Raw genomic sequence first — 13823 nt, 5'->3', positions numbered from 1 at the left:
TGGGCACTGGGGCTGGGCCTGCTGCCAGCCTGACTGGGCACTGGGGCTGGGTCTGCTGCCAGCCTGACTGGGCACTGGGGCTGGGCCTGCTGCCAGCCTGACTGGGCACTGGGGCTGGGCCTGCTGCCAGCCTGACTGGGCACTGGGGCTGGGCCTGCTGCCAGCCTGACTGGGCACTGGGGCTGGGCCTGCTGCCAGCCTGACTGGGCACTGGGGCTGGGCCTGCTGCCAGCCTGACTGGGCACTGGGGCTGGGCCTGCTGCCAGCCTGACTGGGCACTGGGGCTGGGCCTGCTGCCAGCCTGACTGGGCACTGGGTCTGGGCCTGCTGCCAGCCTGACTGGGCACTGGGGCTGGGCCTGCTGCCAGCCTGACTGGGCACTGGGGCTGGGCCTGCTGCCAGCCTGACTGGGCACTGGGGCTGGGCCTGCTGCCAGCCTGACTGGGCACTGGGTCTGGGCCTGCTGCCAGCCTGACTGGGCACTGGGGCTGGGCCTGCTGCCAGCCTGACTGGGCACTGGGGCTGGGCCTGCTGCCAGCCTGACTGGGCACTGGGGCTGGGCCTGCTGCCAGCCTGACTGGGCACTGGGGCTGGGCCTGCTGCCAGCCTGACTGGGCACTGGGTCTGGGCCTGCTGCCAGCCTGACTGGGCACTGGGGCTGGGCCTGCTGCCAGCCTGACTGGGCACTGGGGCTGGGCCTGCTGCCAGCCTGACTGGGCACTGGGGCTGGGGCTGGGCCTGGGCCTGCTGCCAGCCTGACTGGGCACTGGTGCTGAGACAGGGAAGGGAGGCTGATCCGCTTGTCCAGTAGCCAGCACATCTAGCTATTCACCTGGGCGGCAGCTTGCCAGGCAGGCAGGCAGGCAGACAGACAGACAGACAGACAGACAGACAGACAGACAGACAGACACTCCCCACCCCTCGCTGCCTGATACTGAGACAGCCTATAGGGCACCTTGTTTAGCTCACAAAGCAACAGGGGGGGGACAACGCTTTTATCATAACAAATCCTTATTTTTAGATGTTTATTGTTTTTTTTTAAAGAATCATAGCTAAATCCCTGACTCACTCTGATTCCGGTATCTTACATTTCATGGCTTTACAAATACCGTTGCAAACATGGTCTTTTTTCCCCCAGACAGTTTTTTCTCCACTCTCTTTTTTTTTTCATCCAGACAACAAGAACAATCGGTGCCTTGTTTGTAGCACTTGTGTGGAGATGGGATGAATGTAATAGTTTTCAATCGCTGCAAGGCGGAGGTTCCAAAGGGAGCGAGTGAAAAAGGAGATTGACAGACGCTGCCTGGATTATCTCCTGGCTTTGAACTCTGTCCAATTTGTTGTTGGTGTTGTGTTGCAGGTGCTAAGGAGATTGATATTGCTGCCACCTTGGAGCACTTGAGGGACCAGCGGCCGGCTATGGTCCAGACAAAGGTACTGTCCTCGCCTCTACTGGGAACTCTAATGGACTCTTTCATTTTTGAGAGGGCGGGAGGGAGGGAGGGAGGGAGCTTACTATAGAGGCTGGTGCCATTGCGTAGTAAGTTGGTGCACAAATGGATGTTCTTCACAACTGTATTTGGTGCAGGGCTGATGCAATCATTTACAATGTAACACAGTGAGAGCAGACGTTATCTTGACATCCAATCCCCTCAATACATTTCCTCAAAGAGGATGATGTACCGCAGAGCCTTTGTACATCACCACCAAACCTCATTTAAAATGGTGAGTTGAATACATCGCCCCGGATTACAGTCCAGTAGAACAGACAAAACTAAGAAATGTAGAAACATTTTGATCCATTTTTTTAAATCTGAAAACCTAGCTTTAATAGCTTTAAGAAGTGTCTGCAGTGCAGCTCTGATAATTTGCTTCAGAATGATTGCCTTTGCTTTAGTGTCGTGCTAGGTTTGTGAAAGGTTTATGGTCCTTCCTATATACATCTACAGTAAGAGAGAGAGAGAGAGAGAGACTGGCAAGCTCAGTTAGTTGTGTGTCTTGTTTACAGTGGGATGTGTGACACAGGTACAATCTGTGTCCTCAACAAATGTAGAGCTTTATTGTCTGTTTCATGAAGCAGAGAGAGAGAGAGAGAGTGTCAGCTCAAATGGGACCCAAGTTGTTCCCCAACACTAAACACAAAGAATGAACAAATATTTATTCTGGTCAGGCAATTCACAGTGCATCAACAGCCAGTTTGGAAACAGTAATTATAGTGTGGAATCACTGAGAATGATTAGATTGGTAGCCTCAGCAGTCATATCGACCATCCTTTATTAAACTATTTATCCACAATGAGTGACTATCATATTTTCGCTATTATGGTGATGAAATCATAATGTTTTATTAGTAGAAGTCTTTGTTTTCTAGAATATATGTCTGTTGCAGCACTATTGATTTCAGTAGTTTAGGGTTCTACATCAGTGGTTTAGGTGCTACAGACATAGTAAATCTTAGTTGTTTGTTTAGTTAGTAAACGCAAGTCTCACTCCCCCTAGTGGTTGCTTATTGAATCACAGAGAATTACGGACTTTAATAGACCATCTTTCACATGAATCGTTGTCCTGTAGCTCCCCAGGTGTTTAGATTTCTGTAATGTGCGTCTATTTCATCTGGAAAGAACATTGGTTTGAACTTTACATTGACTCTCTTGCTCCCCTCTCTCCCTCTTTGTCTCTCTCTCCACCCTCAGGGGCAGTTTGAGTTTGCATTGACAGCTGTCGCAGAGGAGGTGAACGCCATACTCAAAGCTCTTCCACAGTGAGAGGAGTACCCACTACCGAGCCTCAGCAGCAGCTCTCACCGGGGATCTCTCTCCTTCCCTCTTGTCCTCCCATTCCACAACTCCTCCTCTCTACCTCTCCTCCACCTCTCCGTCTTTGTGGATGCCGTGCGAGAAAGTGTGACCTGATCTTAGCTGTGCAATATGGCGCCTTTATTGTTTTGTCTGTGGAGCTTGTTTCCAAACAGACAATTTAGATCATCGAGATTTTGACTGATTGAAAAAAAGTTTCATCTGTTAAATGATTGGAATATATTAATCACGGGAATCTTGTTTTTAGATTTCTATGTGTGTGTGTGTAAATGAGTATATTGGTCATCACATCTGAATCATAGGACATGTTTAAGTTTGATGTCTTTTTTTCACTTTGGTCCCGTGTACTGAACCATACCATGTAATGTAGATCAGAAGGAAAACTGCTCAGTTAGGTCAAGTGAATACTGATAACAATTCTAGTTACCATAGTGATAATGATACCAAGCAATATGTGTTTCCTCAGATTGTTGAGACCTGGGCAAATAAGTGTAAGTTGTGGACAACGATTGTGAGTAAACCAAATGTAGTTACGCTAATGCCTGCCTCAAGTAAAGCAGTTCTATGAATTGGTGTGTGTACTGTATGATATTGTCCTTTTGTAAATTAAGCAGTTCTTCTAGATGAACTTATACATGCAGCAACAATGGCTTAAGTGTGATTATAAACTTGGTGGTTCACACCCTTGTATGTGTATGTATATATATATATATATATATATATATATATATATATATTTGTTTTTGCCAGGTAAGATGACTGAGAACACATTTGCAGCAATGACCTGAGGAATAGTTACAGGGGAGAAATGAGCCAATTGTAAGCTGGGGGTGATTATGTGACCGTGTGAGGGACAGCTTGGGAATTTAGCCAGGACACCGGGGTTAACACCCCTACTCTTACAATAAGTGCCATGGGATCTTTAATGACCTCAGATAGTCAGGACACCCATTTAACATCCCATCCGAAAGACAGCACCCTACACAGGGCAATGTCCCCAATCACTACCCTGGGGAATTTGGATATTTTTTTAGACCTGAGGAAAGATTGCCTCCTTACTGGCACTCCAACACCACTTCCAGCAGCATCTGGTCTCCCATCCAGGGACTGACCAGGACCAACCCTGCTTAGCTTCAGAAGCGGGATGCAGGGTGGTATGCTGCTGGTTTTAAATCAGACTGTATACCATGGGTATGACAAAACATTTATTTTTACTGTTCTAATTACATCGGTAACCAGTTAATAATAGCAATAAGGCACTTCGGGGGTTTGTGGTATATGGCCAGTATACCACGGCTAAGGGCTCTGTCCCAGCACTCCGCATTGCGTCGTGCCTAAGAACAGCCCTTAGCCGTGGCATATACCACAAACCCGCGAGGTGCCTTATTGCTATTATAAACTGCCACAGGATGTCCCTGTGTCTTATTAACAGCTGAGTCCATATCTGATTCCCTAATGGCACCCTATTCCTTATATAGTGCACAACTTTTGACCAGGGCTTTATGCCGGGAATAGGGTGCCATTGGGGCCGTAGACATGGCAGGTTCATCTGCACTACAGGAGTACTGTCAGCTCTACCCCAACACTTAGTGCTTTGACAAGACTCATACCATTTAAATCACTAAATCTTATGTCAATCTCCATGTATGTTGTGTCCATTGGATTGCATTCTGTTTTGTACATCCAATATGTTCTGAATTGCAAATGATATGACCTGGAAATGATATGTCCAGGAAATGATATGACCTGGAAATGATATGTCCAGGAAATGATATGACCTGGAAATGATATGACCTGGAAATGATATGACCTGGAAATGATATGTCCAGGAAATGATATGACCAGGCATTGGTAGCATACACTACCAATGCCTGGCTATTTCAAACTATTATTTGCCAGTAGTGTGTACAGTATTTCCTTCAGCCTCAAAGTATATCCTAGTGAAACCCTGGTCACATATTTTGCTTAGCAGATATTACTTCACTCATGTTCGACAAAAGATATAATTGTACATGATGCATCCCATCATTTCATGTCACCATGAAGACAGCCAGAGAGATGACTGTTTACTTTGACAAGCCAAGGATATATAATCATGCCATTTGAGCCATTCGGTTCTGAACAATAGTAATAGTGGCAGTGCAGAGGAGGAATAGTGGAATGTTATTACATTTGGGCATAAACTCATTTTGCCTATCACAGTTGTGTGTTCCAAATGGCACCCGATTCCCTTTATTGTACACTTCCTTTGACAAGAGCCCTATTAGACCTGGTTGAAAGTAGTGCACTATAAAGGGAATAGGGTACCATTAGAAACTCATCCAGAGTTAAAAAGTGGGCCATGTTAATGCTGTGTCCTATACTGCAAAAACCTTTTATCTTTCAACTAATTTATTCTTTCAACTTTCAACTCATCTTTCAACTCGGAACCTTAGCATCGTATTGTGAGGTCTCTTGCCTACTCAGACAATGCAAAAATAAATATGTACGGTCCAGCTCAGCATTCAACACCACAGTACCCTCCAAGCTCATCATTAAGCTTGAGGCCCTAGGTCTCAACCCCGCCCTGTGCAATTGGGTCCTGGACTTTCTGACGGGCCGCCCCCAGGTGGTGAAGGTAGGAAACAACATCTCCACTTCGCTAATCCTCAACACTAGGGCCCCACAAGGGTGCTTGCTCAGCCCTCTCCTGTACTCCCTGTTCACCCATGACTGCGTGGTCATGGACGCCTCCAACTCAATCATCAAGTTTGCAGACGACACAACAGTAGTGGGCTTGATTACCAACAACGACGAGACAGCCTACAGGGAAGAGGTGAGGGCACTAAGGGTGTGGTGTCAGGAAAACAACCTCTCACTCAACATCAACAAAACAAAGGAGATGATTGTGGACTTCAGGAAACAGCAGTGGGAGCACCCCCCTATCCACATCAACGGGACTATTGTAGCTGGAAATGGCAGATTTGTTATGGAATATCTACATAGGTGTACTGAGGACCATTATCAGCAACCGACACTCAGCCGTTTCCAGCTACAATAATAATTTACAACATTAACAATGTCTACACTGCATTTCTGGTCAATTTGATGTTATTTTAATGGACAACATTTTTAGCTTTTCTTTCAAAAACAAGGACATTTCTAAGTGACCCCAAACTTTTGAACGGTAGTTTACATATTCTTATTCCATCCCTTTACTTAGATTTGTGTGTATAAGGTAGTTGTTGGGAATTGTTAGATTACTTGTTAGATATTACTGCACTGTCGGAACTAGAAGCACAAGCATTTCGCTGCACTCGCATTAACATCTGCTTACCATGTGTATGTGACCAATAAAATGTGATGTGATTTGATTTGTGAGCAACAGCAGCACTGTATGAGCAGGAAAGACAAACACTAACAAAGCATTGGTCACTGTGGAGTAAGCTCCAAGTCACATCAGCCTGACAGTTAGCTTGGCCTCCTCCCCTTACCCTGCCAATCTCACCTCATTGTCAGCCAGAGTGTCTGTGATTGGCTGGGTGCTATTCTGATCTCCAATCTGCATGGTGATTCATGTGGCTTGGCAGCTTCATGCTACTTCAGACTGTAGATTATGCTGTCAACACTTCCTACCAACCACACAGTAACAGGATGGAATGCTGACTGACTCATGTCGTATAGCCCCGCACGCACACACACACGCATACACACACACACACACACTGGAGAGAAGGAAGTCACCATAAGAAATACCAGTGATCATGAAAAAATATATCAACAAGCGTTATAGATGGAATCTATTCTGCTTTTCATAGTAAAAAATGTGACTTTAAAAAGATCCACAGGTGGTTTGGTAGGATTGCAAACACACAAAAAGAACTGCTCTAACTTGTTCAACGTCAGCGGAGACTGCATTCATGGTAAACGCTTCATTTGTCGGCTTAGTCAGAAATTACCTTTACATTTGTAACGCTTCAGTAATACAGATGGAATAGAGCCCATAGTCTCTCAAGTCATCGATTTGTTGTTTTATGCTTTCAAAGTCAACGTCTTAGCCAGCTACAATACTGTATGTACCAAGCTCTGTATGTACCAAGCTCTGTATGTACCAAGCTCTGTATGTACCAAGCTCTGTATGTACCAAGCTCTGTATGTACCAAGCTCAGTATGTACCAAGCTCTGTATGTACCAAGCTCAGTATGTACCAAGCTCTGTATGTACCAAGCTCTGTATGTACCAAGCTCTGTATGTACCAAGCTCAGTATGTACCAAGCCTAGTATGCACCACACTCAGTATGTACCAAGCTCGGTATGTACCACATTCAGTATGTACCAAGCACCGTATGTACCACGCTCAGTATGTACCAATATCAATATGTACCAAGCTCCGTATGTACCAAGCTCAGTATGTACCAAGATCCGTCAATAAGCTCTTGTTTTGCCTGGATAAGCACACTAAATAAACAGTGAAACACTCTCTGGGTGAAACACCTTGCTCCTTCTTGCTCCCTCTAAGAAGTGACAAAGAGTTCATAAAAATGACCAGCCACCTATTACCACCAAAATAAAGGAAATATATTCTATTCTATTCTACCCTCTACAAACAAGGCACCTTTGGTCAGCTCTCTTCCCAGCATGTGTTCCACTACTGTATGTTATGTTAAATAAATGTAATTAAATGTAGGGGGGTCCAACAGGTTTGTCTCACTGGAATACTTGGAACAGGCCCTTCTTAAAAGCCTATCTGTTTACAGAAACACCAAGATTTGTCATATGACAGCTAGCTAGCTACAGGTGGTGGTGCCACATTGTTGACCCTGAAAATAGCCGCTCCCCCTTTTAGTGATGTCATGCCAATACTGTGAATACTTGAATAGAATAGAATAAAACTTTATTGTCCATCAAGGATGGACATGTTTCTTTGGCATCACCTTCCATTAAAAGGATCACATACACATACATTCTCACATCATCACATTTAAAACAGTCAGTCCATCATGTTGCAAACACTAAAAACATAGAAGACATTGATACATTCACTCAAAAACGACCGCTGTCCCAGCTGCACTGGATAGATAAGTACATATAGTGATACAATTTACTTTGCGTTCAGTAGTTCAACAGCACTTCTTGGCCATGGGCATTCTGAAGCGCCGGCCAGAGGGAAGCCTCTCCAACTGAGGGGTGTAGAGGGTGTCAGGGGTCACCAGCGACAGCCAGTGTCTTCTTTTTGGTTGCCTTGTGGAACAGAATGCTCAAATGTGCCTGTGGTCGACCAATTACTTTGCTGGCTGTGTTTACTATTCTGGTCAGTTTGCTTTTGCTCCTCACGCTCAGATGACCATACCAGACTGTCATATTGAATGTGAGGATGCTCTCCATCAAGCTGCTGTATATCGTCTCCAGAACATCCTGGCTGACCTCAAACCCCTTCAATTTCCTCATTAAAAACAGGCGTTGGATTGCTTAAAAGAAAATACCGTCTGAATTCTCTGTAAAACTCAGCAGGTTATCAATTTGTGTCCCTAGGTATTTAAAACACTCAACCACCTCCACTGGTTGGTCGTCCAGAGAGACTGGTTGGGACATTGGCAAGTTGTTGCCATTGAGGATCAGCTCCTTTGTCTTTTCCACATTGATGTGGAAGGCCACTTGACCGACACCATTCTTGAAGGTTGTTGGTCTGTTTAAAATAGCTGTCCCCATCCGACGTAGCATCTTTAAAAAAGGAGTTCTACCAGAGCCATTGTTCAAAGTCAACCTGTTTATATCCCTGTCTGACCATGTGAATGATGTGAGATTCCACACACAGCGACCACGGGCTCGTTTCGCTATAGTGTAATGCAAAAAAAACAGTTGTAGTTTTCTATTGGTCTGAGAGCCTCAGGTGGGTTAAAGCTTCAGGATCATTCAGGGTTGTTTTGAGGTGTTGAGTCTAATCTCTGAATGCTGCTGGCTGTGGTGGTCTTCAGAGAGGTCATTTGAATAAGACCACCATGGGATATTTGAATGACTGTTGCTCCAACTGTCAACATCTGGGAGATTGTCCCGAATGACACTTTCCCCTAGTACTTCTGATCAGGACCCTGGTCAATAGTATTGCACTATATAGGGGATAAAGTGCCATTTTGAACGTACTAAAAGACTCCGCAGCACTTCAATCACTATGAAAATATTTTCTCATTACATCCAATCCAATTTGAGGATTAATAGGTGTCGCTGTGACTCTGCCATTTCACTTTGTTTCATCTCGCCCCCCTCATGTGTTCATCCTGGACACTTCTGGCATTTAGTTGATAATTTTCATCGGTGTCATACGTGTGGTGACCCCAATATTGCATGCTGTCACTCATCATTAGGCCGTTTATCAGCACCCCTCCAATCGCCGCACTCGGGGGGAATTTAACCATTTGCATACAAAAATTGCTTTCCTTTTGCATGGCATGAAAAGACTACTTTGCATAATTACAAATGATACGGTGATCTCAGACAAACCGTGTACTGGGGAATCAGGATGAAAAATATGACTATAATAGAATAGCTACACTACAAGGCATGATGACACCCAGTGGGGGAACATGCCGTGTGTTGAATGAGGAGGGGTCGTTAAGAAATTCCTCAGATGTTATTTAGGTCTGTAAGTATTTTACATTCTGTTGGTAATCAGCGTGTTATCTGACATTAGAATGAGTGGAATGTCAGAACATTGAGCTCCATGCATGGGAGTTCTTTTAGAATGATTCTTAGTTCTTTTAGAATGCATGTGAGTTCTTTTAGAATGATTCTTAGTTCTTTTAGAATGCATGGGAGTTCTTTTAGAATGCATGAGTTCTTTAGTACAATATTAGAGGGGACTCTTTTATCCTTTCTTTGGCTAAAAACAAAATGTTAGATAGAGCTGGGGTCAAGTTGTTTTCCTGTCAAAACGGCATCTATAGGAGAAAGTATTATTTTAAAGAGGAAAGGACATCAAATGCTCATATTGAAGGAACAAAGCATGAATGGTGTTTTGTTTCTGGATCTAAATGAACTTGGACCGATAATTAAAAGCTTAAAAAATCATTTCAAAGAATGGCAAAAGCCAAATATATCTTAGTGATACCAATACTCAGAGTGAATGCCCATTGAAAGGTGACGTGTGTGTGTGTGTGTGTGTGTGTGTGTGTGTGTGTGTGTGTGTGTGTGTGTGTGTGTGTGTGTGTGTGTGTGTGTGTGTGTGTGTGTGTGTGTGTGTGTGTGTGTGTGTGTGTGTGTGTGTGTGTGTTCAAGGATAGAGACAAGGCTGGTGAAGCGCCTGGACTGTTCTTCAGGTCTGGAGAAGCTTCATGCCTCACAGTCATAAACTCTTCTGTGTATATTGCACTACTTTAACCAGGCCCCCGTAGTGTACTATGTAGGGAACACAACCCTGGTGATCAGCCTGGAGTCTTGAACAGCCAGCCAGATCCACCATTCAGAATGGAGTACCCTCCTCCATCCCAAAGGGCCAGGGCTCACCCCTGCTGCCAGCACAAACTCAACACTTGGCTGAGGAGTCAACAGGACACAAGGACATTGAGGGATTTCTTTTTTATTCTGTGGTATCCGGATATCTAATGGAACCCTAACCCTATAACCTTTATCCTGGCCATACCCATAACCCTCCGGTGGAGATGGAGGCTATGGAAACATATGTCTCCGAATCCCTGCGATGGGGGTCTGTGCCCGTGTATTGACTATCAGGTCTGAATCAGATCACGGTGAGGTATAGCTACCCGCTACCGCTCATAGACAGCAATAGTCAATGCACTGGGCGCGCTTCTTCACCAAACTACATCTCAGGGGCGAGTGGAAGACGGCTTTCAGTACCACCTCTGGGCACTATGAGTACCTCGTCATGCCGTACGGGTTGATGAATGCGCCCTCAGTCTTCCAAGCTTTTGTAGACAAGATTTTCAGGGACCTGCACCGGCAGGGCGTAGTGGTGTATATTGATGACATTTTGATATACTCCGCTACACACGCTGTGCATGTGTCCCTGGTGCGCAGAGTGCTTGGTCGCCTGTTAGAGCATGACCAAGGCTGAGAAATGCCTGTTCTTCCAACAATCCATCTCCTTCCTAGGGTATCGCATTTCCACGTCAGGGGTAGAGATGGAGAGTGACTGCATTGCAGCCGTGCATAATTGGCCGACTCCCACCACGGTGGGAGGTGCTGCGGTTCTTAAGGTTTGCCAACTACTACCGGAGGTTTATCCGGGGTTTTGGTCAGGTGGCAGCTCCCATTACCTCACTGCTGAAGGGGGGCACGGTATGCTTGCAGTGGTCGGCTGAGGCGGACAGGGCTTTTAGTCACCTGAGGGCTCTGTTTACCTCGGGTCCTGTGCTGGCCCATCCGGATCCCCCTTTGGCATTAATAGTGGAGGTGGATGTGTCCAAGGCTGGGATAGGAGCTGTGCTCTCTCAGCGCTCGGGTACGCCACCGAAGCTCCGCCCCTGTGCCTTCTTCTCGAAGAAGCTCAGCCCGACGGAGCGAAACTATGATGTGGGGGACCGGGACCTGTTGGCAGGGCATTGAAGGCGTGGCGACATTGCCTTGAGGGGGCGAAACACCCTTTTCTCATCTGGACTGACCACCTTAATCTGGAGTAAGGTGGGCCAAGGTGGGCCATGTTTTTCATCCGTTTTGTATTTACCCTTTCATACAGACCAGGCTCTCAGAACGCTAAGGCAAACGCATTGTCCCGGCTGTATGATACAGAGGAGCGGCCCATGGATCCCACTCCCATTCTCCCGGCCTCTTGCCTGGTGGCACCGGTAGTGTGGGAGCTGGACACGGACATTGAGCAGGCATGGCGTACAGAGCTCCCCGTCAATGTCCGGCTGTGCGTCCACACATTCCGTCTGTTGTTCGGGACCGGCTAATCTATTGGACCTATACGTCACCCTTCTCTGGTCATCCTGGTATCGGTCGGATGGTGCGCTGTCTTAGTGAGAAGTACTGGTGGCCCACTTTAGCTAAGGACGTGAGGGTTTATGTTACCTCCTGCTCGGTGTGCGCCCAGTGCAAGGCTCCTAGTTACAACCCTTATGCGTTCCACAACGGCCATGGTCGCACCTGTCAGTGGATTTCCTGACTGATCTTCCTCCTTCACAGGGAAACACCACTATCCTGGTCTTTGTGGATCGTTTCTCTAAGTCCTGCCGCCTACAGACTGCGGAGGCCTTGTTTGCACACGTCTTCCGGCACTACAGGGTGCCTGAGGATATAGTGTCTGATCGGGGTCCACAGTTCACTTCAAGGGTCTGGAAGTTGTTCATGGAACGTCTGGGGATCTCGGTTATCCTTACCTCAGGTTTTCACCCCGAGAGTAGCGGGCAGGTGGAGAGAGTAAACCAGGATGTGGGTAGGTTTCTGAGGTCTTATTGCCAGGACCGGCCAGGGGAGTGGGAAGGATTCGTGCCCTGGGCAGAGATGGCCCAGAACTCGCTCCGCCACTCCCCCACAAACCTCACCCCTTTACATTGTGTATTGGGGTATCAGCTGGTTCTGGCTCCTTGGCATCAGAGTCAGACCGAGGCTCCTGCAGTGGACGATGCGTGGTTCCGGTGCGTGGAGGAGACATGGGATGCTGTCCATCTTCTGCGCACAGTTCTGCGCCAGACAGTGGGCACAGACCGTCACCGCAGTGAGGCCCCGGTGTTCGCACCAGGGGACCAGGGGATCGATCGGGTCTGGCTCTCGACCCGAAACCTGCACCTTCGCCTGCCCTGCAAGGAAGCTGGGTCCGCGGTTTGTGGGGCCATTTAAAGTCCTGAGAAGAGTGAGCGAGGTAGGTTACAGGTTACAGCTTCCCCCTGATTACCGTATTAACCCCTCGTTCCATGTGTCTCTCCTCAGGCCGGTGGTGGCTGGCCCACTCCAGGTGTCTGAGGTGTGGGAGGTTCCTCTGCCCCCTCTGGACATCGAGGGGGCCCCGGCGTACTCCGTTTGTTCCATACTGGATTCGAGACGTCGGGCGAGGGGGCCTTCAGTACCTCGTGGACTGGGAGGGGTATGGTCCGGAGGAGAGATGCTGGGTTCCGGTGGAGGACGTGTTGGATCCTTCTATGCTGCGAGATTTCCATCTTCTCCATCCGGATCGCCCTCCAGGTCGTCCCCAAAGTCGGCTGGAGTACTGTCACGACTTGTTCGGCAGTCGATGTCACCAACCTTCTAGCCATCATTGATTCATTTTTCATTTTCCATTGGTTTTATCTTGTCTTCCTACACACCTGGTTCCAATCCCATCAATTACATGTGTATTTAACCCTCTGTTTCCCCTCATGTCCTTGTCGGAAATCGTTTGTTGTATGTAGGTGTTTATTGTTATTCTGTTGTGCGGTGGGTTTTGCACCCTCTAGTTGTTATTTTGTATACTTTGGTTTTCGGAGGTTTTGATGTTTATTAAACAGCTCCGTTTTTTTACCAAGTTCATTCTCCTGCGCCTGACTTCCCTGCCACCAGCACGTACCACATTACATTTGAAAATATATATAATAATGTATCCGCCCTACAAGCAACACGACTCTATTATTATGGTGGGAGATTATAATACGGTTTTAAATACATCTATGGACCGTAAAGGAAATCACACTACAAACTATCACCCTCACGCAGTTAAGGAAATCACGAATGTCATGGATATATTGGAACTAGTGGATATATGGAGGCTTAAATATCCTGACCTAGTGAGATACACATGGCGGAGGCTCAATCAAGCTAGTCGCCTTGACTACTTTCTTATGTCATTCTCACTGGCACCAAAAGTTTTAAAAAGTGTTGATAGGGGACAGAATGCAGTCGGATCATCAAATAATTGGCATATATGACTCTTACAGAATTTACACATAAGCAACGATATTGGAAAATTTCATCAAAGCCTATTGGATGATAACTTGTTTTTAGGTTGGACAGAATCATTTCTAACCAACTTTTTCGAATATGACATAGGTACAGCAGATCCCCTTATTGTATGGGACACTTTTAAATGTGCCTTTAGAGGCCA

General features: G+C 46.6%; 1 protein-coding gene and 1 long non-coding RNA gene across 3 annotated transcripts in view; one reads left to right on the top strand and one right to left on the bottom strand.

Moving 5' to 3' along the window:
- The window catches only part of LOC118402153 (receptor-type tyrosine-protein phosphatase N2-like), a 148225-nt gene extending 144841 nt beyond the window's left edge, over nucleotides 1-3384 (top strand). For both annotated transcript variants that reach the window (XM_052477002.1, XM_052477003.1), the window contains exons 24-25: nucleotides 1361-1434; nucleotides 2693-3384. In XM_052477002.1, the coding sequence (XP_052332962.1) occupies nucleotides 1361-1434; nucleotides 2693-2764 (146 nt within the window). In that variant the 3' untranslated portion in view covers nucleotides 2765-3384. The remainder of the gene's footprint in view (nucleotides 1-1360; nucleotides 1435-2692) is intronic.
- Nucleotides 3385-3551: 167 nt separating this feature from the next.
- LOC127911040 (uncharacterized) lies at nucleotides 3552-6688 on the bottom strand. Its single transcript, XR_008077438.1, has 2 exons — nucleotides 4594-6688; nucleotides 3552-4561 (listed from the first exon to the last, which is right to left on the bottom strand). It is a non-coding gene; the product is annotated as an uncharacterized LOC127911040 (long non-coding RNA).
- Nucleotides 6689-13823: the final 7135 nt, after the last annotated feature.

Source organism: Oncorhynchus keta, chromosome 23 (assembly GCF_023373465.1).
Source record: "Oncorhynchus keta strain PuntledgeMale-10-30-2019 chromosome 23, Oket_V2, whole genome shotgun sequence".
Taxonomy (NCBI): Eukaryota; Metazoa; Chordata; class Actinopteri; order Salmoniformes; family Salmonidae; genus Oncorhynchus; species Oncorhynchus keta.
This window is presented reverse-complemented; position numbering and strand designations above follow the sequence as displayed.